We start from the raw sequence: 22803 nt of genomic DNA, 5'->3' as shown, positions 1-22803 counted from the left end.
ATAGAACATTGATTCTACATTGATAAGACACAAAATAAAGACTGACATCAAAATTGGTACCATATGGAGAGAACAGAAGTGCCAGACAACACTATTTTGTTACATCTTGTTGCATGTATAGTACCTTTCATTTCTGTTGATTTTACATCTGTCTATTGAAGTTAACTATATAGCAATATACACTGAATGTACAAAACATTAGGAATACCTGCTTTTTCCATGACATACTGTAGACTGCACTGTTGGTCAAGGGCTTGTAAGTAAGCATTTCACGGTAAAGTCTACACTTGTTGTATTCGGCGCATGTGACAAATAAAGTTAGATTTGATTTGAATCCAGGTGAAAGCTATGATCACTTATTGATGTCACTTGTTAAATCCACTTCAAAATCAGTGTAGATGAAGGGGAGGAGACAGGTTAAAGGATTTTTTTTGTTTGTGTGCCATTCAGGCGATGGGCAAGACAAAACATTGAAGTGCCTTTGAACAGGGTAGGATAGAAGGTGCCGGTTTGCATGTGTCAAGAACTGCAACGCTGCTGGGTTTTTCACACTCAACAGTTTCCAGTGTGTATCAAGAATGGTCCACCACCCAAAGGACATCCAGCCAACTTGACAACTGTGGGAAGCATTGGAGTCAACTGTGGAAGGGCTTTCAACACCTTGTAGAGTCCATGCCCTGACGAACTGAGGCTGTTGCGAGGGCAAAAGAGGGTGTAACTCAATATTAGGAATGTGTTCTTAATGTTTTGTCCACTCGGTGTACATGTGTAATGTATTAATCTGTGGTGTTTTCCTGACATCATAGGGAAACTGGTTAGGTCACAGTCAGGATAAACCCAGAGCCCTGCCCATTTAAACACAAAGATTTCTAACATACCAACCTCACCCTTTATTAAGCAATTTTACTGTGCATTCTACTCTGCTGTATGATTGATTACTGAGACCATATCCATTTTCGCCAGTGCAAAGCTGTAGACAACAATAAATTAGACAACTGATTAACAAAAGGACTAGATGAGTATATTCTGTACCACCATAGACCTGGTCTATGACACCAGGTCAATCTATCCTGAGATATCTATGTCCTTTCTGCGTCCCTGCGGTCATCAGTATCAGCTAAATAAACAAAATATATCTTTATGTTATGTCAAATACAGTGTCAAATAAAGTGTGCCACTTAGTACTTAGTATGATACGTCTTATATTATGTACAATGGCATGTCAAATATATACATTCAAATGTAAAAACAACATTTAACATAACTGCTATTGGATGAGTCTGTGGAGTCCTGAGAAAAGGCTTCTTTTCCATACCTCATTATACTGACATACTTTACTCTAGTGTGGGAAAGTGAACACAATAGACTCCCCTGCTGGTCTAAAGAAGTCACTGTGATATTTCAGAAATGTCCCATTTCAGAAAAGCGTTGCTCAATACAGTGCAGGAAGAGAGGACTTCAGTGCTTTCAAATACCTTGCACCAATGCCCGTGTAGCTACAGTGTAATGTTGAAGTTATTTTGAGGGAAGAAATATATAGTATACAAATGTACATCATTTACATAATCCATAGTGTCCATTTCAGCAACTGGGTATTGAACCCCGGTCTCCTGAATGTCACAAGACTGTGTTAGCCCAACGGACGTCTGTAGGTCTCAGGCAATGTTAGTCATCACAGGAGCATGGTTCGTTGAACCATCCAGCAGCCATAATGTCCCTTGGCTCCAAAAAGAGTCTCTTCCATTCATTTTAGTCTGGTCCACAGACTCAAGGCTTTTCATCTCCACTTACTCCCCCTCTGTTACCAGCTGTTTAAAAAAAGTGTCATAAATACATTAAAGTATATATATATTTTTTAAGGCTGGTCTTCCCCTCTCAGGGCTGTGCGCCGCTGAAGGTGGCTATGGGCAGGCAGAGGAGGGTGCAGAAGGTGGGGTGGAGTGGCTGGATCTGGGCGGACAGGCCCTGGTCTAACCTCCAGTCTGTAGAGCTGTCAGGCTTGTAGCATACAGATACTTCACACCTGGGAGAGAAGGAGGGAGGGAAAGAGACACTGTGGTCAGAGTGTGTGTGTGTGGACGTGTTTAAATTTACTTGTGGAGACTGTGTGAATGTGTTTAACTAAGAAAAGTAAAACAAAAATGTGACCAACTGGGGACATTTTGTTGGTCCCCAAAAGGTCAAATGCTATTTCTAGGGTGTTTAGGATTAGGAGCTAGGGTTATTTTTAGGATTAGGAGCTAGGGTTAGGTTTAGGGGTTAGGGAGAATAGGATTTTGAGAATGGGACTGAATTGTGTGTCCCCACAAGGTTAGTTGTACAAGACTCTCTCTCTCTCTGTGTGTGTGTGTGTGTGTGTGTGTGTGTGTGTGTGTGTGTGTGTGTGTGTGTGTGTGTGTGTGTGTGTGTGTGTGTGTGTGTGTGTGTGTGTGTGTGTGTGTGTGTGTGTGTGTGTGTGTGTGTGTGTGTAAGTGTGTGTGTAAGTGTGTGTGTGTGTGTGTGTGCGTGTGCGCCTGCCTGTACCTGGTGACACACTGGAAGATCTTCTTCTCATCCTGGTCCAGACACACAGCGAAGGTGGTGTTACCAGTCCCACTGACCTGCACCTTGTCCACCTTCACCTCAGTCATGCTCAGTTGCTGTCAAGTAGAAACTGACCATTAGAAGCAATACAAGTATATTTTGGGACTCCAAGGGTCGTTTTTCCAGAAACAGATTAAGCATAGTCCTGGATCAAAAACATGATCAAAGGATAATCTCCAGTGAAAGCGTTTAGGACTAGGTTAATCTGTGTTTGGGAAACCAGCCCTAAGGACATATAGAAAAGCATTAATTAGTGGCATTAATGCTATATTTGCCTGAGCTACAGGATGTAGTGTGTCATATTCATGTACGATCAAGTGAACAGTGAACAGGAAAAGGGTTGGAAAATAACAACGACAACAAAAACTCAAGTGAAAGTCGTGCTCTGTTAAAGTAGAAACTGAGACGTGTCTGTGAAAGTGTACATTGGGTATCTTATCGGGTTGATCTGGAAAGAATCTCGTTCTCGGGATACGAGAGATGTTGCTACAGACCTCTTTATGGAGTCCTTATAGAGCACTGTGGTTTATGTAAAGTTGTTGATGTACGCAAGTCAGACCGACTCGCTCTGACAACATCCTGCTCACCTGATTGTAGCCCTTCTTAGATTTGTTGGAGTTTTGCCTTTTCAGTACTTCTGTCATTGTCAACTGCAAGCACTCCATCTTTGAATCTAAACCGTGGGGGAAGGAAGGGATCAGAACACGATGTCTGCGTTTATGAAACAAACGTTCAAACCTAACTGATTTGGTTGCTCTCTGACATGCGTGAGCCCAAAAATGTCCAATACATGAATGAACCCAGAACTTTATTTTACTGTAGTTAATTTTATTGCTGTAGTTAAATCACCTAGTTCCTCTGGATTCTTGCAGGCTTTGGTCAGGTTGATGGAGGTGCAAACTTTGTCTTTCTTCGTCCATTGACTTCTCCCACTGATAACCACCTGAGAGAGAAAAAGAAGGAGGAGAGAGATACGTCAGAAATGCATCAGGCAAAGATAATGATGACTCATTATGCAGTTGACATGGTCAGTATGTTTCTAGAAGGATGAACAGCTGCTGAACACCCTCTTACCCTGTTGTAAACCACCTCTAACATCAGAGGGACTGCCTCCCGGTCGCCATCGATCCCAAACCTCTTGCTTGCGGCACCTACAAAGGACAAACACAGAGCTTTCCTATTAGGATACAGCCATAGAGCTGAACATGATGACGAAGATGAATAATCAATCATTGATGATGATGAATACAAAGAATTATGATTTATACATTTAGTATCACTTTCTTTTTTAATAAGCAAAAAGAGGTGGAAGAGATTCAGTCATGTAGCATAGAAGAAACGACATGGAGGAACAAATGAGACAATTTGAGTCTCTGAATCATAGATTGAAACAGCAGATGTTCCCATAGCCTTAATCCACCCAGACCTCGGACTCCCGGCTGAAGTCAAGATGCATATTTTCTAATGGGAAAATCTGAACTGCCTGTTGTTTATTATGGGCTGTTTGCTAGGAGACGGGCTGAGGCAGATGTATGTACCCATAGCCTTGATGGCTCGTGTCCCCGCGGTGTGGCCCAGCTCTAGGGAGTGAATGAAAACCTCTGTCCGCCTCTCGCCTCCAGCTAACGTCATCTACAACCCCAAGGACATCAAACAGTCAATACACACATTTATAACATGGAGGTTGAGTATAGGAGATGTGCAGTGTGTGTGTGTGTGTGTGAGTGAGAGAGAAAGAAAGAGAGAGACAGAAAGAGAATCCAGGCCTCACCTCAGCTTGGTAGAGCTGCATCAGTGCAGGCCTGGTGGCATGGCGACAGTAGTACAGCACCAGGTCAGCCAGGATGGGCAGACGATCCTCATAGGAACTATCATACAACTCAGACTCTATCTTAGAGGTTTGCTGCAAGACACAGTGAACACCATTGACTGTGTGTGAGACAACACATCATTTTTTCATCATATTCATCATTTGATATGTCACACAAAATGTGCTCTTACCTGACACACCACGTTGGCTGGTAGACTGAGCAGGCTCAAGGTGTTGCGTTCGTACCAGGGGTCCAGCATACCAATAAAACGGGCTATGTCGTTAGTGCTGTCTTCTGTGGCAATAATGTTGAGCTCCTAGAAGAACAATATGTCAGTCTCTCTTCATTTTAGCTGCGGTAGTAATAGTATTGTATGGCCACAGAAACATTGCCTGACGACTCATCCTGAATTTAATTCCGCTGCTCTATCGCAGGGTTTGCCAAACTCGGTCCTGAGGGAAACGGTCTCCTAAACAGCTATCAACCCATTATCTAGAATTGAGGTTACGCTTTTAGTGCTGATATTTCTTATGGTGCACCAGAAACTAACATGGTTTGGGTCCATCTCATCAGGAAGTGAATTGAAGTTCAATTTATAAATTGAAAAAACTGAAATATTATGAATCAAATTTCAATTATCTCCCCAATTGACTTGAATTGAAATAGAATTAACCCCAGCCCTGATAGGGCCAGTTAAAAAGAGCCACTATGCTATAAACCTGATAGGGCCACTTAAAAAGAGCCACTATGCTATAAACCTGATAGGGCCAGTTAAAAAGAGCCACTATGCTATAAACCTGATAGGGCCACTTAAAAAGAGCCACTATGCTATAAACCTGATAGGGCCAGTTAAAAAGAGCCACTATGCTATAAACCTGATAGGGCCACTTAAAAAGAGCCACTATGCTATAAACCTGATAGGGCCAGTTAAAAAGAGCCACTATGCTATAAACCTGATAGGGCCACTTAAAAAGAGCCACTATGCTATAAACCTGATAGGGCCACTTAAAAAGAGCCACTATGCTATAAACCTGATAGGGCCACTTAAAAAGAGCCACTATGCAATAAACCTGATTGGGCCAGTTAAAAAGAGCCACTATGCTATAAACCTGATAGGGCCACTTAAAAAGAGCCACTATGCTATAAACCTGATAGGGCCACTTAAAAAGAGCCACTATACTATAAGAGTTGTACTCACTGTACAGGATGTACTTCCTCTCCGTGGGCTAGCCGACTGGCCTCCGGGGCTAGGGCACCTGGGACTGGGGCACCTCACAACACTGTCCCTCTTCACAGGCACAAAGAAGAACTGCAGCCGGAAGACTCTGCTGAGGTTCGGGCAAACGTTCTCTCTCTGGCGTAGGTTACTATAGGCCCTCGCCACCTTGCCCGCCACGTGGTCGGCCCCGAACACTACCACCCTCAGGGTGGTGGCATTACTGTCACCCTCCTCGTCACTGCTCAGGATGGGCCTCCGGCGGAAGCACACATGCTTGAGGGCCTGGGAGGTACAGGGGGTCTGGAACAAGGAGTCTGGGCTGCGTAGGTGCACCTGCTGCGGGAGGGAGTTGGAGCGCTTTGAACGAACAGGGACAAAGTCCTTAGCATCTGGGCTGCCGAGGCTCTTGGCTCTGGTCAGGGACTGCGTCTTTGTCTTGAAGAAACGGGAGAAGTGCTGGCTCCGACGAGCCGAAGCTTTGGTTGACTTGCCGGACGATGGACTCCGTTCCAAAGGGGAGGGGCTGGAGGTGGCGTCCTCAGGGTCTTCGTAGAAGTCGCTGTCGATGCCGGAAGTGACTGAGAGAATGGAGGGGGTGTAGGATTCGGACAAGTTGGAGTACATGGAGTCTTTAGAGGCAGTGGAGAGGGAGGAGACGGTGGAGAAGGTAGAGGCTCGGTGGTCCATGCTCCAGCCGTTGCCTCCGACATGTCTACGTACAAACTCCTTCTCTCCCTCTTCCTCCTCCAGGTCGAACTCTGCACCTTCCTCCCCCTCCTCATCTTCACCATCACCCTGACCACTGGAGGTCTGGAAGCCGGTTAGGTCATGCTCGTTCTCCAGGATGGTGTTGAGGATGTCTGAAAATCACAAGGACACAGTCTATCAGTTGCATGTACTGTAAAACACCGTCTACAAATTAATTTGTCACAATCCAAGTTGAAACCATCAAACAGAAAGGAAAGTCAACCTAGGTAGGAGAAACCTAGAGAGGAACCAGACTCTAGGGGGATCCCATGACAAGCCATTTCATGAGACACAGAAGACCAAAGTCCTTTACCAAAGTTGTCCTTGTCCCAGTGAAACATGTAGCACTTGGCTGTGGGCAGTGGTAGAGTTTGCAGCATTCCTAAAAACAGAGTAAATACAACAAAACAACCTTTACACACATTGTATGGAATTTTTTCCCCAGTAGCCTCATTTTGACAAATCAATACACTGGTTAGGCTCCGCCCTCTCACCGTCAGACTTCCTGACATTGGACGCTGGGACACCCATCCTCTCCCTCAGCGCCTCCAGGCCCTGCGTCACATGATCACGACCTTTCGCCGGGTCGTCCATGGCAGCGGCCATCTCCAGGACGTCGGTTACCATGGAGAAGATCTCCACCAGCACTTCTAGACTCTTGACCTGTGGCGAGGGAGTCATGTTGTGTTACTGTACAGAAGATCAGTACTAGCAAACTATCAAACTACTAACCAATGATTTCGACCATGATGGGTAAAAAGTAACAGATTACACATCCCATCAAGACGAACAAAATCTTAGCTAAAATCACAATTTCTATCGGTATCTCTATAGCGCACCAGTGGTATATTGTGTCGTCCAGTACCTGCAGGGCTTTGTGGATGCTGGCCAGGGGGTACTTGGAGCCCAGGGTAGCCTGGTAGGCATGTTTGACCAGGGTGATATATGTCTCTCTCTGGGACCGTTGGATACTACTCAGTTGGTCTGCTACAGACAGGAACTCAGGAGGCACCTCACTAGGGTTCATCAACAGAACCGTCCTATCGGGATGAGATGACATAGGGTTGACATGGTGGACACACAGGGGTGCTAGGAGGTCTGCGCTCTAAAAAGGCATTATTATTATTATTCCTTGTTGCATGAATTGTAGAACAGGAAGATACAAATGCCTTTGTCTCTCAGGCAACACATGCAAAGACGTGTATATAAATACCCACCCAGTTACACGGAAACAGAACAAGGGGAACGCTAACAGCAGAAAAACCCACATGAGAGTGAAAAGGAAGTAGTGATATATCGGGCAGGGAAGGGGTGGGGAGAACGAAGAACTGAAGTGGAGTTCCAGACGTGTGGTTTACATGTGCATGACAAAAATGCACAGCCATTTAGAATCATCTGTAATAAAATATAGCAGTTAAACTGTTGACAACCTACATTGTTTTTGAGCTATGTTTTGAGGTGGCCAGGCCTTGCTCTTCTCTCACCAGTCTGTGATAGGATATGCCTGTGAAATGAACACACGCTGAATAAGTTGATTGTTCTTTGCACACTAAAGTATTGTATTGCACACAATTATATAATAATTTGATCTCACAACATCACAAAATAGTGATGCCCATTCACACCACTGCAAGCTCATTCATTCATTCATTCATTCATTCATTCATTCATTCATTCATTCATTGGCCTGTACCTGACGTGACTTTCTCAGATTTCAGTCTTATTTTATCTGTCATTATCCTCTTCCAGGTAGTCGACAGGATGTTATAGTTCTGCTTTTTTTCTTTTGTGAATTGAAGTATCACACATCCACTTTCAAAGGACAGGCTACCACAGAACCGTAAAGCACTTCTCCATTATCAATGGCACATGTTTGAGCAGACACGATTACCTAACTTGACTATTAACTTACCTAACTTGATCAATTTGAGGTGATCAAGTTCATCCGATTATGTTATATCTACAGTGCCTTCAGAAAGTATTCATACCCCTTGACTTGTTCCACATATAGTGGTGTTACAGCCGAAATCAAAATTGATTTGAATTGTAAAAAAAAAAATCTCACCCAGCAACACACAATACCTCATAATGATAAAGTTAAAACAGATTTTTTTTTGCTAATGTATTGAAATTGAAATACAGAAATATCTCATTTACATAAGTATTCACACCCCTGAGTCAATACTTGTAGAAGCACCTTTGGCAGCAGTTACAGCTGTGAGTCTTTCTGGGTAAGTCTCTAAGAGCTTTCCACACCTGGATTGTGCAACATTTGCCCATTATTCTTCACAAAATTCTTCAAGCTCTATCAAATTGGTTGTTGATCATTGCTAGACAACCATTTTCAGGTATTGCCATATATTTTCAAGTAGATTTAAGTCATAACTGTAACTCGGCCACTCAGGAACATTCACTGTCTTCTTGGTAAGCAACTCCAGTGTAGATTTGGCCTTGTGTTTTAGGTTATTGTCCTGCTGAAAGGTGAATTAATCTCCCAGTGACTGGTGGAAAGCAGACAACCAGGTTTTCCTCTCGGATTTTGCCTGTGCTTAGCTCCATTCTGTTTCCTTTTTATCCTGAAAAACTCCTTAACGATTACAAGCATACCCGAAATATAACGCAGCCACCACTATTCTTGAAAATATGGAGACTAGTACTCAGTAATGTGCAGGGTTGGGTAGGTTACTTTCTAAATGTAATCCGTTACAAGTTACCTGTCCAAAATTGTAATCAGTAACGTAACTTTGGTATTACCCAAACTCAGTAACGTAATCTGATTACATTCCATTACTTTTAGATTACTTTCCCTTCAAGAGACATTAGAAGAAGACAAAAATGTACGTTACCAATTGAACAATATCTATTGCAGGCTTTCCGAGTGGCGCAGAGGTCTAAGGCCTAACATGTAACTACATATGGTCCCGTGTGGCTCAGTTGGTAGAGCATGGCGCTTGCAACGCCAGGGTTGTGGGTTCATTCCCCACGGGGGGACCAGGATGAATATGTATGAACTTTCCAATTTGTAAGTCGCTCTGGATAAGAGCGTCTGCTAAATGACTTAAATGTAATGTAAATGTAAATATAATCTGTTACTCCCAACCCTGGTAATGTGTTGTATTGGATTTGCCCCAAACATAACACTTTGTATTCAGGACAAAAAGTTAATTCCATTGCCACATTTTTGCAGTATTACTTTAGTGCCTTGCTGAAAACAGGATGCATGATTTGGAATTTTTATATTCTGTACAGGCTTCCTTTTTTTCACTCTGTCAATTAGGTGGAGTAACTACAATGCTGTTGATCCATCCTCAGTTGTCTCTTATCACAGCCATTAAACTCTGGAACTGTTTTAAAGTCACCAATGGCCTCATGGTAAAATCCCTGAGCAGCTTTCTTGCTCTCTGGAAAGTGTGTTAGGGAGGATCCCTGTATCTTTGTAGTGACTGGGTGTATTGATACACCATCCAAAGTGTAATTAATAAAAAAATAAAAAATAAAGGGGTGTGAATACTTTCTGATACTCACTGTATTTGTGCATTTCATCTTACTGCATTATCTGTTTGAGTCACTAGGGGGCAGTCACTGATCATGGTTGACAGAGCCACAGTACATGACATGGGGTGTATTCATTATGGAAAGTGTTAACCGTTTAAGAATCAAATGGAATCAACTAGAGCAAACGAAACGAAACGGGGAGGGACCAATCTGAATTTGTCCAATAGAAACTCTTGTTTGCGTTTTCTGTGTTTGGAGTAAACAGTTTATTGCAAACCGTTTTGCAACAGAATCGGCGTAATGATTACACCCCTCAGCAACTATGGCTCGGACCATTGAGAGGGAAGTCAACATAGGCACTTGTTGCCTCACAGAAAAAGGTAGGCTGTCTTACACATGTCCGTTTTTGACCTTATATTAATTCACAGTCCACATCATGATCATCAATGAAGTAAACGAATAGTTCAAAACCCCCATAGAAGCATGGATAGATATAAAACCTAGAGTATCCCACATCTTTCCATGTTTACCTGGGGCCTTGAGTTCCTGATGTAAGGTGGAGAGCAGTCCTTTACACACGCTGCAGTAAGGCTCTGGCCAAGTCACGAAACAGCCAAACACCTCACAGGCCTCCTCCAGCAGCTCCGTGGCAGGGGGACAGAAGGGGGTCTGCAACCAGAAAAACACCTAGTTAGAGGTAACTAAGGTTGGGATTCTCATGTTTGATTTATTCATTGATTGATTACCGTTACCTGTAACAGAGTGGAGGAGAACATGATAGCGAGGGGAGCCACTAGCTCATACTGACACTGATCCTGGACCTGCACACACATACAGAGACCCAAAAGTTCATTCACATATCCACACTTTACAGTTTCAGTTCTCAATTCCCACCACAAGACGGCATACAGCTCCTAATCACATACTGTAGATCAGACTAAAATCCCACCTACATTCTGTAGAGACTTGGGGTCATCATGACATGTGACCATGAGAATCTAGGTCATAGCAGCATCCTAAGTAGAGGAGTTATGATAGCCTCTGCCCTTTCAGTAATGACCTGTGACCCCTCACCTCTCGGGTCTTCCTGAGGATCTGCTGCAGGAGGATGAGGAAGTTCTCTGGGTCTCTCTTCACCAATTCCTCCAGACTCCAGCGGTTCAACGACTGGCCCGCCGAGCACATCAGGACTGAAACACACACACACGTCACATCACAGGGAGCATGCCACATTGTGTAACATGTTTATGATACTAGAACATGCAGCTTCCCTGAAGGGTACACAGTGTACTTCAAACAAATTAATAACATCATTTCAACACAGTATGTGGCAACAAGGTACCTCCTGAAAATGTGATATAGAAAACCACAGGGTGTAGGTGTATGATATCTGACACATTTGGTGCTGCTTTACTACACTAACCGATCCTACCCCCTCACACTACCTCATCATGCTTCCAGGCACACTGCAGTCTATGTCACCACGGTCTCTCTCTCTCTCTGTGTGTGTGTGTGTGTGTGTGTGTGTGTGCACAACTTCCTCCAGAGCCATAGTGTCAAAGTTGATACTTCCTCTAGCACGTAATAACCCTTCTCTGACAGTTTTCAACAACAACAGACTCACTAGGCCTACTGGGCTTCAGATATACCTGTCACAACGAACAGTTGTGGTGCTCAGAAGTTGAGGAAGAACAACAATTTACTGTCAGTGTGGTCTGACTGAGGACTGATGAAGATCTTCTTGTGGAGGGGTTAACACGTTGCTGGACACTTGAAACGTCTCATGCTATTTGATATCATGTCGACTTTCTGTAACAGCACACTTAGAAAATGTTCCTGCAGTTTGGATCAATACTATGACATGAACTACATGCCACAGTGACATGTGAACAGGCCTGATTTCCATATCATGTGAACAATCATATTATGCCTTTCTTAAGAAATAAAGGACTGTATGTCTCAAATGAAATACACCGGGAATCAAATTCCCTGAGAATGAAAACTAAGTCACCAACGAAGAGACGAAATACACCCGCCAATGTCCGACCCTGTTCAGCCCAGATGAGGCTTACCGTTCCAGGGTTGTGGTGCCGTGGGGCTGGGTCTGAGCCCATCCAGACATCGGTCCAGAGCATGCTGGATCCGGTCCTCAGTACACGACGTGTGCTGCATGTCTTCTCACGACCTGGAGTAGAAGAGAGGGATAAGATTAACATCACACCTCTCTCCATTCATCCTCTTTCCGTGAAAGCATATTAGACTTATCAGATCAAGGAAGTAAACAGAGGTCCAGTTTTGCCTCTTGGTATACATCGCAGGGGACATATGAACATGCCCTCATGAGTTCCGTGGAAAAGCCACAGGACAGGAGGGGACTTTAGGGGGATGGAGAGATAAGATAAACAAACTGTTATTCTCTCTTCCTGCCCTTCTTATAGTTTGTTATATTTCTATGGCCCTTCATAGGCATCGCCCTCATCTGTGTTCCTGGGAATCATATAGAGACAATAGGATATGGGACTTCCTGATATTAGGACGCACAACAGGGGCATGTTCAGTAGAAACCAAACGATTTGAACATGTTTTGAAACAGAGAACATGAACTGGTATATTATAAAAGAAAACATTTCGGCTTCAAAATGTTTATTTTTCACGCCTGTTTCGACCCAGGTGTTCGGCTCTATGGTTGGGCTTTGTTTCAGTCGTGTTATAATTGTGTTGTATCTCCTGTTATGCATGACAGGATGAGGGTGTTGTTTTATAACAAGCAATTTCACTCACAATCACAGGAGTTTCATGTTTCTGTAATCCAGTCTCTGCATCAACGTAATAAGATCCAATAACAGTCACATCCAATAACAGAAGGCTGATGAATTTGCTGTCTATTACTATAATAACTGCCAATAATTTGTTAATAATTGTGTAATTTGACTAAAATGTCTAATTGTTTTTCACAACAATCTTGACTGCAGATTGATCAACAGCCAGACGTTTTTTGGTCATGACTTCATGATACAATCTGCAGATGTCTCAAGAAAGGCCTGTAAAAATGACTGTCAAAGTCATTGGAGTGTTGTTGACCAGCTACAGTAATGTAGGATACTGGACATTCACAACAGAAGCAGCTATTGTATTAGCCTGAGTGCCAATCTATTTGTGCTATCCTGCCAACTTCGTATCACTCATTGCCATACCTTTGTCCTGACAATGAGAGCAGCAGGAGTTGGCAAGAGCACGAACAGATCTGGGACCAGGCTACTAGTGTATGAATTGACTGTACACATTCTAAGATTCCAATATAGGGACATATCCAAAGGTACTGTCTTAGGCAGCAGCCGCACTACGTATTGTCCTTTCTTGCCCCACTGGGGAACTTTGCCATGGGTTAGAGCCCAGGGTTGGGGTTTCTGAAGTGGACAGTGCAGCTTCCTTTGTTGAGTGAAAACAAACATTTTTCATAAGACAAGACACTTCAATCCCTCCCACCAACTAGTGTTTGTATCCAATAACAGGCTCAAAAACTCCCCATCGAGACAGGGAAATCCCCTATATCCCACATGTGACTGATAATGTGTGCCAGGTAGCACCGCGCTGCATATGAATCTGTGCCTATGAATGACTCACACAAATGCACAAAAGGTCAGAGGAGTGATCACCATGGTGATTAGCGGTAATATCTCACCAACGTACGGTGAATGAAAAACCCACCGGACACCTGCTCTGAGGGAACTTACACTGATTCTGACCAACCAAGGCTCGTCTATGAGTGTTCCTCACTGGCCTTATGTCGATACAGAGATAAAGCTGAAACACAAAAACAGACTAAGTCAAAACAAGCACTACCTCATTGGAAGCATTTTAAAACCAGGAGCAGGTTTCATCTGGGTCCTGGGAACCGACTTTTAAAGTCATGTTACAGGGGCCAAGGGTTAGACGAAGCCAAACTTTCTCAACTGGGCCATTCAGCTGCTGTTGAGCGAGGCAATGATATAAATGCTCACGACGAGAAGTCTCCCTATTTTTAGGTCTTGTGGGGGACTTTTCTCAGTATTGACCAAAGGACAGGAAACTGTCATTGTGTACAGATATGTGCCTGGGGGGGGGGGGGGCACACACACACAAAGAAACAGACAAATACCACAGGAGGTTGGTGGCACCTTAATTGGGGAGGATGGGCTCGTGGTAATGGCTGGAGCGGAATCAGTGGCATGGTATCAAATACACCAAACACACGGTTTCCAAGCCATTCCATTCGCTCTGTTCTGGCCGTTAATATGAGCTGTCCTTCCCTCAGCAGCCTCCTGTGACACACACAAACACAGCGGGGCCAGAGAGCGGAGAGTCAGACGGATGGGGAAATCGAGGGTTACCCCCGGCTCCAGAAGCTAACAGGCGGGGCGCCCCCGCCATTTAGGGCCCCTAAGGAACCATGAGAGGAAGAGCATGTGAACAAAGGCCAGGGGGTCAGAGTAATTAAACCATTATTTTCCAGCACCACTACTATTAACAACAATATGGTGAACCCTGACAATAACAATAGAAGTTACATAAACAACACTTCCATACAGCCTTGTTCTCAGCCCCCGTCGCACACGCTAAAGGTGTATTGTATCCCCAGAAGTGTTATAGCCTGGTCTGAGATCTGTTTGGTCTGTCTTGCCATTGTTTGGGTTGACAATGACCATAGGATTTGGCAGGACAACACAAACAGGTCTGAGATCAGGCAAGATGTGTTATGAGTGACACGCTCAGTAGGTGTAGGAAAGTTACTGTTTGATACTAACCGGTAAATGACCCACCGGTCATTGTGGAACTATACTGTTCCACAATGGACATAGGCCAGGTGGAATGGACACAGGCCAGGTGGAATGGGAAGGAACTAATCAATCATTTAAGTTCTGATGACTGTATCCAGCCTAGGGTCAGATGTTGACTCTGGGTATAATAAAGAAACTCTTATGATCTCATTTACAGTAGGACATTCAGAGTGAGTCATCCATTGCCATATAATGGCTGACTGTAGGCTATTAACTTATTTCAATGATTATGTAGTGGTATGAATGCATTAAGTATGGCTCATGAATGTGTAATGAAGTCAAACAAAGTGCTACCAACGTTTTCTAAACATCAGTGAATGTTGGATGTATTTCACACGGTCAATGTAACAATAGCATAGATGAACAGGCTGTTCTAGACAATTATATTCAGGTATTGAATCATTCTGTTTACATGGCAACTATTGACATTATATGAAACTGTGGGTTTTCATAAGAGGATGTATGAATGTCCTCTCAAACGTCAACAAGGTCACTTCCACATTTTCAGCTGTTGCAACAGAGGTTAATAAGGAAAGCTGACTAAAAGTCACATGTCTGTCTCTAGCTGCCATGTCCCCGGTCTCTCCTTTGTCCTTCACATCACATATCATTTTGGAGTACCCTACACTCTTAGAAAAAAAAGTGCTATGTAGAAACTAAAAAAGTTTATTCGGCTGTCCCCATGGGAGAGCCCTTTGAAGAACCCTTTTTGGTTCCTGGTAGAATCCTTTTGGGTTCCATCTAGAACCCTACATGGAACCAAAAAGGGTTCTACTTGGATCCAAAAAGGGTTCTACCTGGATCCAAAAAGGGTTCTCCTATGGGGACAGCCGGAGAAGCCTTTGGGAACCCTTTTTTTCCTAAGAGAGTAGCATCTGCACATTTTCAACTAATCCCTGATTTCAGCCCAAGGTGCTAGCATGACACATCCAATCTCATCCAATTAATCAATTAGGATCAGTTAGATCAACTGATCAATACAAACAACTGGCTCCCAGTTCAAACCAAAATACTTTGTGGATTGGAGTGCCACAATCAGGCCAACAACTGAGTCATACTGAGCCTGACCGAACATAACCTGACTATTTAGTCTTATTGTCTTATTGTTTTATAGGTCAAGCCTGAATGTGACTCAATCCTGGTGGAGCATCCTTGCACACAGCTGCAGATGTGGCATGATGAAGGCCCTCAAGTCAACAGTAACAAGATCTTCAGCTTGACGCTAGCCGGGTTGCCAGATCTGTGTATGCTTTAGCCAAGCAGATCTGGCAACCAGGGTAGCTTCCCACTCTGCCTGTACCCTCCATAGAGATCTTATTAAATGACTATGTGCAATTCTATGGTATCCTACCCTCAAGAACAGTGTTATAGCCATGACAAAGAGCAACAGATCTGGCAACCAGGTTAGCCCTATTTCTTCTCTGCCTCTACAATGCTCTACCCTGAGACACAGTGTGAGACTCTTCCTTCATCCCGTCTTTCCTTTCCTCTTCCTTTTGCCCAGCCTGATCACATTTCCAACAGCTTCCAAACAGGAAGATAGCTCCCCAACTCTGGAAGGGAAGCAGGTGCCTGTCCATTGTTGTGGTGTGATCAGCCTCTCAGATAGACTCCCACAGACAAGGGAGGAGGTGGTGGAGGGGGGGGTCGTTTCATTGTACTTTAATTGATAGTCCCATATCCCCATCCAATCTTCCTCTGTTGGGTTTAAAACACTGATGGCCCCGTCCTCTCCTCGTACACCTTACCCTCCGTTCTTTCACTCAATCGGACTACTGCATGAGCACCAGCCTCTTATGGTTTTAGGATATAACAGAAGTTGAACAATAATACGATAATGTTCTGCTGTAAATTGCTTCCTCTTTTGTTCAATGCAACTACCGGCGAGCGGGTGTCTTTCGCACGTACAGGCCCAACCAGGTACAGTGGGATGCAGTGGCAGGGTATCGATGATGGTAAAGTTCATTCGGCTCTATGGTGGAAGTATAGAAGCTGCCACATCTGCAGTTACTGAACACTTACAGTTGAAGTCGGAAGTTTACATACACTTAGGTTGGAGTCATTAAACTCGTTTTTCAACCACACCACAAATTTCTTGTTAACAAACTATAGTTTTCGCAAGTCGGTTAGGACATCTACTTTGTGCATGACACAAGTAATTTTCCCAACAATTGTTTACAGACAGATTATTTAACTTATAATTCACTGTATCACAATTCCAGTGGGTCAGAAGTTTACATACACTAAGTTGACTGTGCCTTTAAACAGCTTGGAAAATTCCAGAAAATTATGTCATGGCTTAAGAAGCTTTTGATAGGCTAATTGACATCATTTGAGTCAATTGGAGGTGTACCTGTGGATGTTTTTCAAGGCCTACCTTTCAACTCAGTGCCTCTTTGCTTGACATCATGGGAAAATCAAAAGAAATCAGCAAAGACCTCAGAAAAGAAATTGTAGACCTCCACAAGTCTGGTTCATCCTTTGGAGCAATTTCCAAACGCCTGAAGGTACCACGTTCATCTGTACAAACAATAGTACGCAAGTATAAACACACGCAGCCGTCATACCGCTCAGGAAGGAGACACGCTCTGTCTCCGAGAGATGAACGTACTTTGGTGCGAAAAGTGAAAATCAATCCCAGAACAACAGCAAAGGACCTTGTGAAGATGCTGGAGGAAACGGGTACAAAAGTATCTATATCCACAGTAAAACGAGTCCTATATTGACATAACCTGAAAGGCCGCTCAGCAAGGAAGAAGCCACTGCTCCAAAACCGCCATAAAAAAGCCAGACTATAGTTTGCAGCTGCACATGGGGACAAAGATTGTACTTTTTGGAGCAATGTCCTCTGGTCTGATGGTCTAACCATTGTTATGTTTGGAAGAAAAAGGGGGTGTCTTGCAAGCCGAAGAACACCATTCCAACCGTGAAGCCCGGGGGCGGCAGCATCATGTTGTGGGGGTGCTGTGCTGCAGGAGAGACTGGTGCACTTCACAAAATAGATGGCTTCATTAGGGAGGACAATTATGTGGATATATTGAAGCAACATCTCAAGACATCAGTCAGGAAGTTAAAGCTTGGTTGCAAATGGGTCTTCCAAGTCGACTTCCAAAGTTGTGGCAAAATGGCTAAAGGACAACAAAGTCAAGGTATTGGAGTGGCCATCACAATGTCCTGACCTCAATCCTATAGAAAATTTGTGGGCAGAACTGAAAAAGCTTGTGCGAGCAAGGAGGCCTACAAACCTGACTCAGTTACACAGCTCTGTCAGGAGGAATGGGCCAAAATTCACCTAACTTATTGTGGGAAGCTTGTGGAAGGCTACCCGAAACGTTTGACCCAAGTTAAACAATTTAAAGGCAATGCTACCAAATACTAATTGATTGTTTGTAAACTTCTGACCCACTGGGAATGTGATGAAAGAAATTAAAGCTGAAATAAATCATTCTACTATTATTCTGACATTTCACATTCTTAAAATAAAGTTGTGATTCTAACTGACCTAAGACAGGGAATTTTTACTAGGATTAAATGTCAGGAATTGTAAAAAAACTGAGTTTAAATGTATTTGGCTAAGGTGTATGTAAACTTCCGACTTCAACTGAATCTGACAAAAAATATATTTTCCGCATTACAGTCTGCGGTGTGGTCCTTAGTGTACACATATTTTATGATCAGATTCAGGACACATTTAGACAAGTGACAACAGATCCACAAGGTGGATGGGAGCTAGAACAACAGTGTCATTATACACAGACTTTGATCCTCACGTCCCCAGTAAAGGTATTATTAGAGGGAGTGGACAATTATGCAAATATGGTCTGAATTGCATTATGGACTACGAGCCAGGTTTGATAAGACATGACTACCAAACCTCCACACTGTGTTCTATACTGTATATATATATCCACATTTATAACTAAACTGGCAGTTAGAATATCATGAGCACATGATATGTAAATAAGGAAAATCAGTCAGGTGTATAGTATTTGACTGCTCTAATCCATGCATTAGTGTATAATGTGCAATGTAGATATAGTATATGCAATGTGAAAGACCTGGGGGCGTGTTCAGGTGACATTCCGATAGAAATATGTTTAACAAAACATGTAGAACAAACATGCCTCTCTGACATGTAGAATAAGGAATCATGTCAGCTCGATTCACTACATTTCTATCTGCAACGTTCCACGTTTGCCTACTGAACGTACCCCTGGGTGAGTGAGGTGTATATCATGTGGGAAGGTTCTGAGTGTGTGTAGAAAAACGTCGATTTTGGAGTGGGATAAGACTGGTTTAGAGGTAAACAGGAAGAGAGGCTGTGTGAATCATACTGCGTGGCGTTTTGATGTACCAAACGATCTTGTCTGCTAAAAATGGGTGTTGCCGCTTTCACTAGTGCTTGGAGATAGACATAGGGAGGTAGGTGACTTCCAATCACATGCTGAAGAGCGGCAGTTGGCATAATGGTTAGGAGCGTTGAGCCAGTAAAGGTTTCTGGTTCGAATCCCCGAGCTGACTAGGTGGGAAAAATTGGTTGATGTGCCCTTGAGCATGGCAGTTAACCATAATTGCTCCTGTAGGTTGCTCTGGGTAATAGCGTCTGCTAAATTACTTTGGTTAACAGTTTGCTAGTGTTATAAATATTGTCAGTGCTCACAATAGACTGAAACCTAAAACGGAAACACACATGCACATCAAGAGCAGGTTGTTAGAAAGCGCATTTGGAGATATGAAATAAAGTATTCTGTTTCATTCTGCCTTCGCCAAAAAACGGTGAATCCACGCTGATGATTGGGATATGGATTAAGTAGTTCATTGTGTAATATTACTATAATTCTTTGAAAAACTGAAAGACCATTTCTCAATATTTTACTAATCTCTGAGCAAAACACTGAGTATAAATATGCATGACTGTGACAGACTTCCATTTTTTTCTCATCAATCTACACATAATACCCATAATGGCAAAGCGAAAACAGTTTTTTATTTTTTTTTGCAAATGTATTAAAAATAAAAAACAGAAATACTTTATTTACATAAGTATTCAGACCCTTTGCCATAAGACTCAAAATTGAACTCAGGTGCATCCTGTTTCCATTGATCATTCTTGAGATGTTTCTACAACTTTATTGGAGTCCACCTGTGGTAAATTAAATTGATTGGATATTATTTGGAAAGGCACACACCTGTTTATATAAGGTTCCACAGTTGACAATGCAAGTCAGAGCAAAAACCAAGCCATGAGGTCGAAGGAATTGTCCATAGAACTCCGAAACAGGATTGTGTCGAGGCACAGATCTGGGGAAGGGCACCACATTTTTTTTGCAGCATTGAAGGTCCCCAAGAACACGGTGGCCTCCATCATTCTTAAATGGAAGATGTTTGGAACCACCAGGACTCTTCCTAGAGCTGGCAGCACGGCCAAACTGAGCCCGATGGTCAGAGAGGTGACCAAGACCCCGACTGTCACTCTGACCGAACTCCAGAGTTCCTCTGTGGAGATGGGAGAACTTTCTAAAAGGACAACCATCTCTGCAGCCCTCCACCAATCAGGCATTATGGTAGAGTGGCCAGATAGAAGCCACTCCTCAGTAAAAAGCACAAGACAGCCCGCTTGGAGTTTGCCAAAAGGCACCTAAAGGACTCTCAGACTTTGAGAAACAAGATTCTCTGGTCTGATGAAACCAAGATTGAACTCTTTGGCCTGAATGCCAAGCGTCACGTCTGGAGGAAACATGGCACCATCCCTACAGTGAAGCATGGTGGTGGCAGCATCATGCTGTGGGGGTGTTTTTTTCAGCTGCAGGGACTGGGAGACTAGTCAGGATTGAGGAAAAGATTAATGGAGCAAAGTACAGAGATTCTTGATGAAAACCTGCTCCAGAGCACTCGAGACATCAGACTGGGGGCGAAGGTTCACCTTCCAACAGGACAACGACCCTAAGCACACAGCCAAGACAATGCAGGAGTAGCTTCGGGACAAGTCTCAATGTCCTTGAGTGGTCCAGCCAGAGCCTGTACCCGACCAAACTACTCTGAAGAGACCTGAAAAAAGCTGTGCACCAACTCTCCCCATCCAACCCGACAGAGCTTGAGGATCTGCAGAGAAGAATGTGAGAAACTCCAAAACAGGTGTGCCAAGCTTGTAGTGTCATACCCAAGAAGACTTGAAGCTGTAATCACTGCCAAAGGTGCTTCAACAAGGTACCGAGTAAAAGGTCTGAATACTTATATAAATGTAATATCAGTTTTATATTTTTCATAAATTTGCTCAAAAAATCTATAAACCTGTTTTTGCTTTGTCATTATGGGATATTGGTGTGGAGATTGATGAGGGGAAAAAAGCAATTCAATCGACTTTAGAATAAGCCTGTAACGTAACAAAATGTGGGAAAAGTCAAAGGGTCTGAATATTTTGCGAATGCACTCTATACCTTCAGATTACTGTAAGTGGTGCATCAATCAACACACAGTTCTACTGTAAGTGACAGGTGTGGTATTAGAGTATTATAACTGTGGTCCTCTGTGGCTTGGTTGGTAGATCACAGCGTTTGCAACGCCAGGATTGAAGGTATGATTCCCGGGAACACTCGTATGAAGAATGTATGCATGCTCGACTAAGTTGATTTGGATAAAAGCATCTACAACATGGTATAATAACTGTTTGCGTGCATACTGTATCCATGCAACCAACACATACTTCCTCATTGTGTATTAGAATCATGACAGTACCATCACAGGGTGTCTAAAAATAAGTGCTGCTTGGTGGGGGTCTGCAAGTTTACTTCCTTGTGTGTCAGTGACATCATTTTGACAGCCTTTCCCATCAGTGTAACAACATCTACCACAAACTCATAAACAGTTTAATAAGCCCAGTTGGGATTACAGGTGTTGTTTCTGATAGTCACGACATTTTTAATCGATCCATTTGTGGAATTTGTAAGTAAAATCACTATCAGTTTAATGGATGACGACTTCAACTAACCAGAATACCCCATCACCAGAACTTCGACTATCCTTATTATGATTTATTTATTTTATTTAATATTTATTTAACTAGGCAAGTCAGTTAAGAACAAATTCTTATTTACAATGACGGCCTACCACGGCCAAACTCTAACCCGGACGACACGGGGCCAATTGTGCGCCGCCTTATAGGACTCCCAATCACGGCCGGTTGTGATATAGCCTGGAATCGAACCAGGGTCTGTAGTGATGCCTCTAGCACTGAGATGCAGTGCCTTCGACCGCTGCACCACTCGGGAGCCCCATAATACTGTCTCAATACCCTTTTCTTACACCCCTGGACCAACCGCCAGCCACAAACTCAGAAACACAAGCATTGTAGCAATGATATGACACTTGGGCATTGATTATGTTTATTCGATTGGCTAGTCTTGTCCCAGGATTCGTGCACAAATGTTCCCTTCTCAGATGTATGGAACCAGTATTTTCTTTGTTTGCAGTTGTGGGCACAATGGCAACTAGAGATTTTCAACAATAAGGCATCATCCACAGATGAAGACAACTGACAATACTAACTCATATCCAAGGTCAAATGTCTCAATTTGAATATAATGTCATTTTGAATGTCTGGAGTCATAGACACTTGATGAGTACTTTACAAATTGTCCAGATGTTATATTTCTGAAACTTTTCTATTGTCTAATATACTGGATTTAGGCTCCAGTAATTTAGCGTGGGTGAGTTTGGACCTCTTGGCAGTTGCTCGACCCGGGTTTGAGTCCCAGTCGGGGCCACCACCTCCACCAAATTCCCCCTTAACCCTCAACCTTCTGGCCCGAAGCCCAGCGCGCCATCGACTGTGCCACAAAAGCATGCTCATACATTGTGAAAAGACAATAGCCTGGTAGGCTTACAACCACAGATAGCCCACTAGTCCTCCATACTGCTTACCTGCTGTTATCGTCCAGTAACATCCATAGCCTTTTGGCGTTAGTTTGTGTGAAAGCCCCTCAGGTCCAATGACTCCAATCCCACTGCCATTCATTCACAAGAGAGAAGAGGGGGAGCGCAGATGAGCCACTTCCTTTACTAGTGCTGTGTATGGCTCCAGAGAAACAACAGCTGTAGACTACCACCAGCCACAGTAGCTGCAGTAGTAGTG

General features: G+C 43.4%; 1 protein-coding gene across 1 annotated transcript; it reads right to left on the bottom strand.

The window, feature by feature from the left end:
- Positions 1-667: 667 nt before the first annotated feature.
- LOC120066674 (phosphoinositide 3-kinase regulatory subunit 5-like) lies at positions 668-22803 on the bottom strand. Its single transcript, XM_039018112.1, has 18 exons — positions 22593-22803; positions 11928-12040; positions 10930-11045; positions 10608-10676; positions 10386-10524; positions 7795-7864; positions 7226-7400; positions 6855-7023; positions 6674-6742; positions 5593-6473; positions 4585-4710; positions 4355-4486; positions 4122-4215; positions 3658-3734; positions 3433-3526; positions 3171-3256; positions 2524-2639; positions 668-2023 (listed from the first exon to the last, which is right to left on the bottom strand). Exons 2-18 carry the CDS (start codon positions 12025-12027, stop codon positions 1876-1878), a joined length of 2661 nt encoding a protein of 886 aa, XP_038874040.1. The 5' UTR covers positions 12028-12040; positions 22593-22803; the 3' UTR covers positions 668-1875.

Source organism: Salvelinus namaycush, chromosome 2 (genome assembly GCF_016432855.1).
Source record: "Salvelinus namaycush isolate Seneca chromosome 2, SaNama_1.0, whole genome shotgun sequence".
NCBI classification, from domain to species: domain Eukaryota; kingdom Metazoa; phylum Chordata; class Actinopteri; order Salmoniformes; family Salmonidae; genus Salvelinus; species Salvelinus namaycush.
The sequence above is the reverse complement of the archived record's forward strand: the minus strand, read 5'-3'. Positions and strand labels throughout refer to the sequence as shown.

Bases quoted from the DNA above. Each gene is read 5' to 3' on its own strand.
- LOC120066674 (XM_039018112.1), bottom strand. From the start codon at position 12,027: ATGCAGCACACGTCGTGTACTGAGGACCGGATCCAGCATGCTCTGGAC. The intron at 7,865-10,385 runs GTAAACATGGAA...TTCATTTCACAG, and splicing joins TCAGGAACTCAAGGCCCCAG to GCATATCCTATCACAGACTG. The intron at 4,711-5,592 runs GTGAGTACAACT...TTGTTCTTCTAG, and splicing joins GAGGAAGTACATCCTGTACA to GAGCTCAACATTATTGCCAC.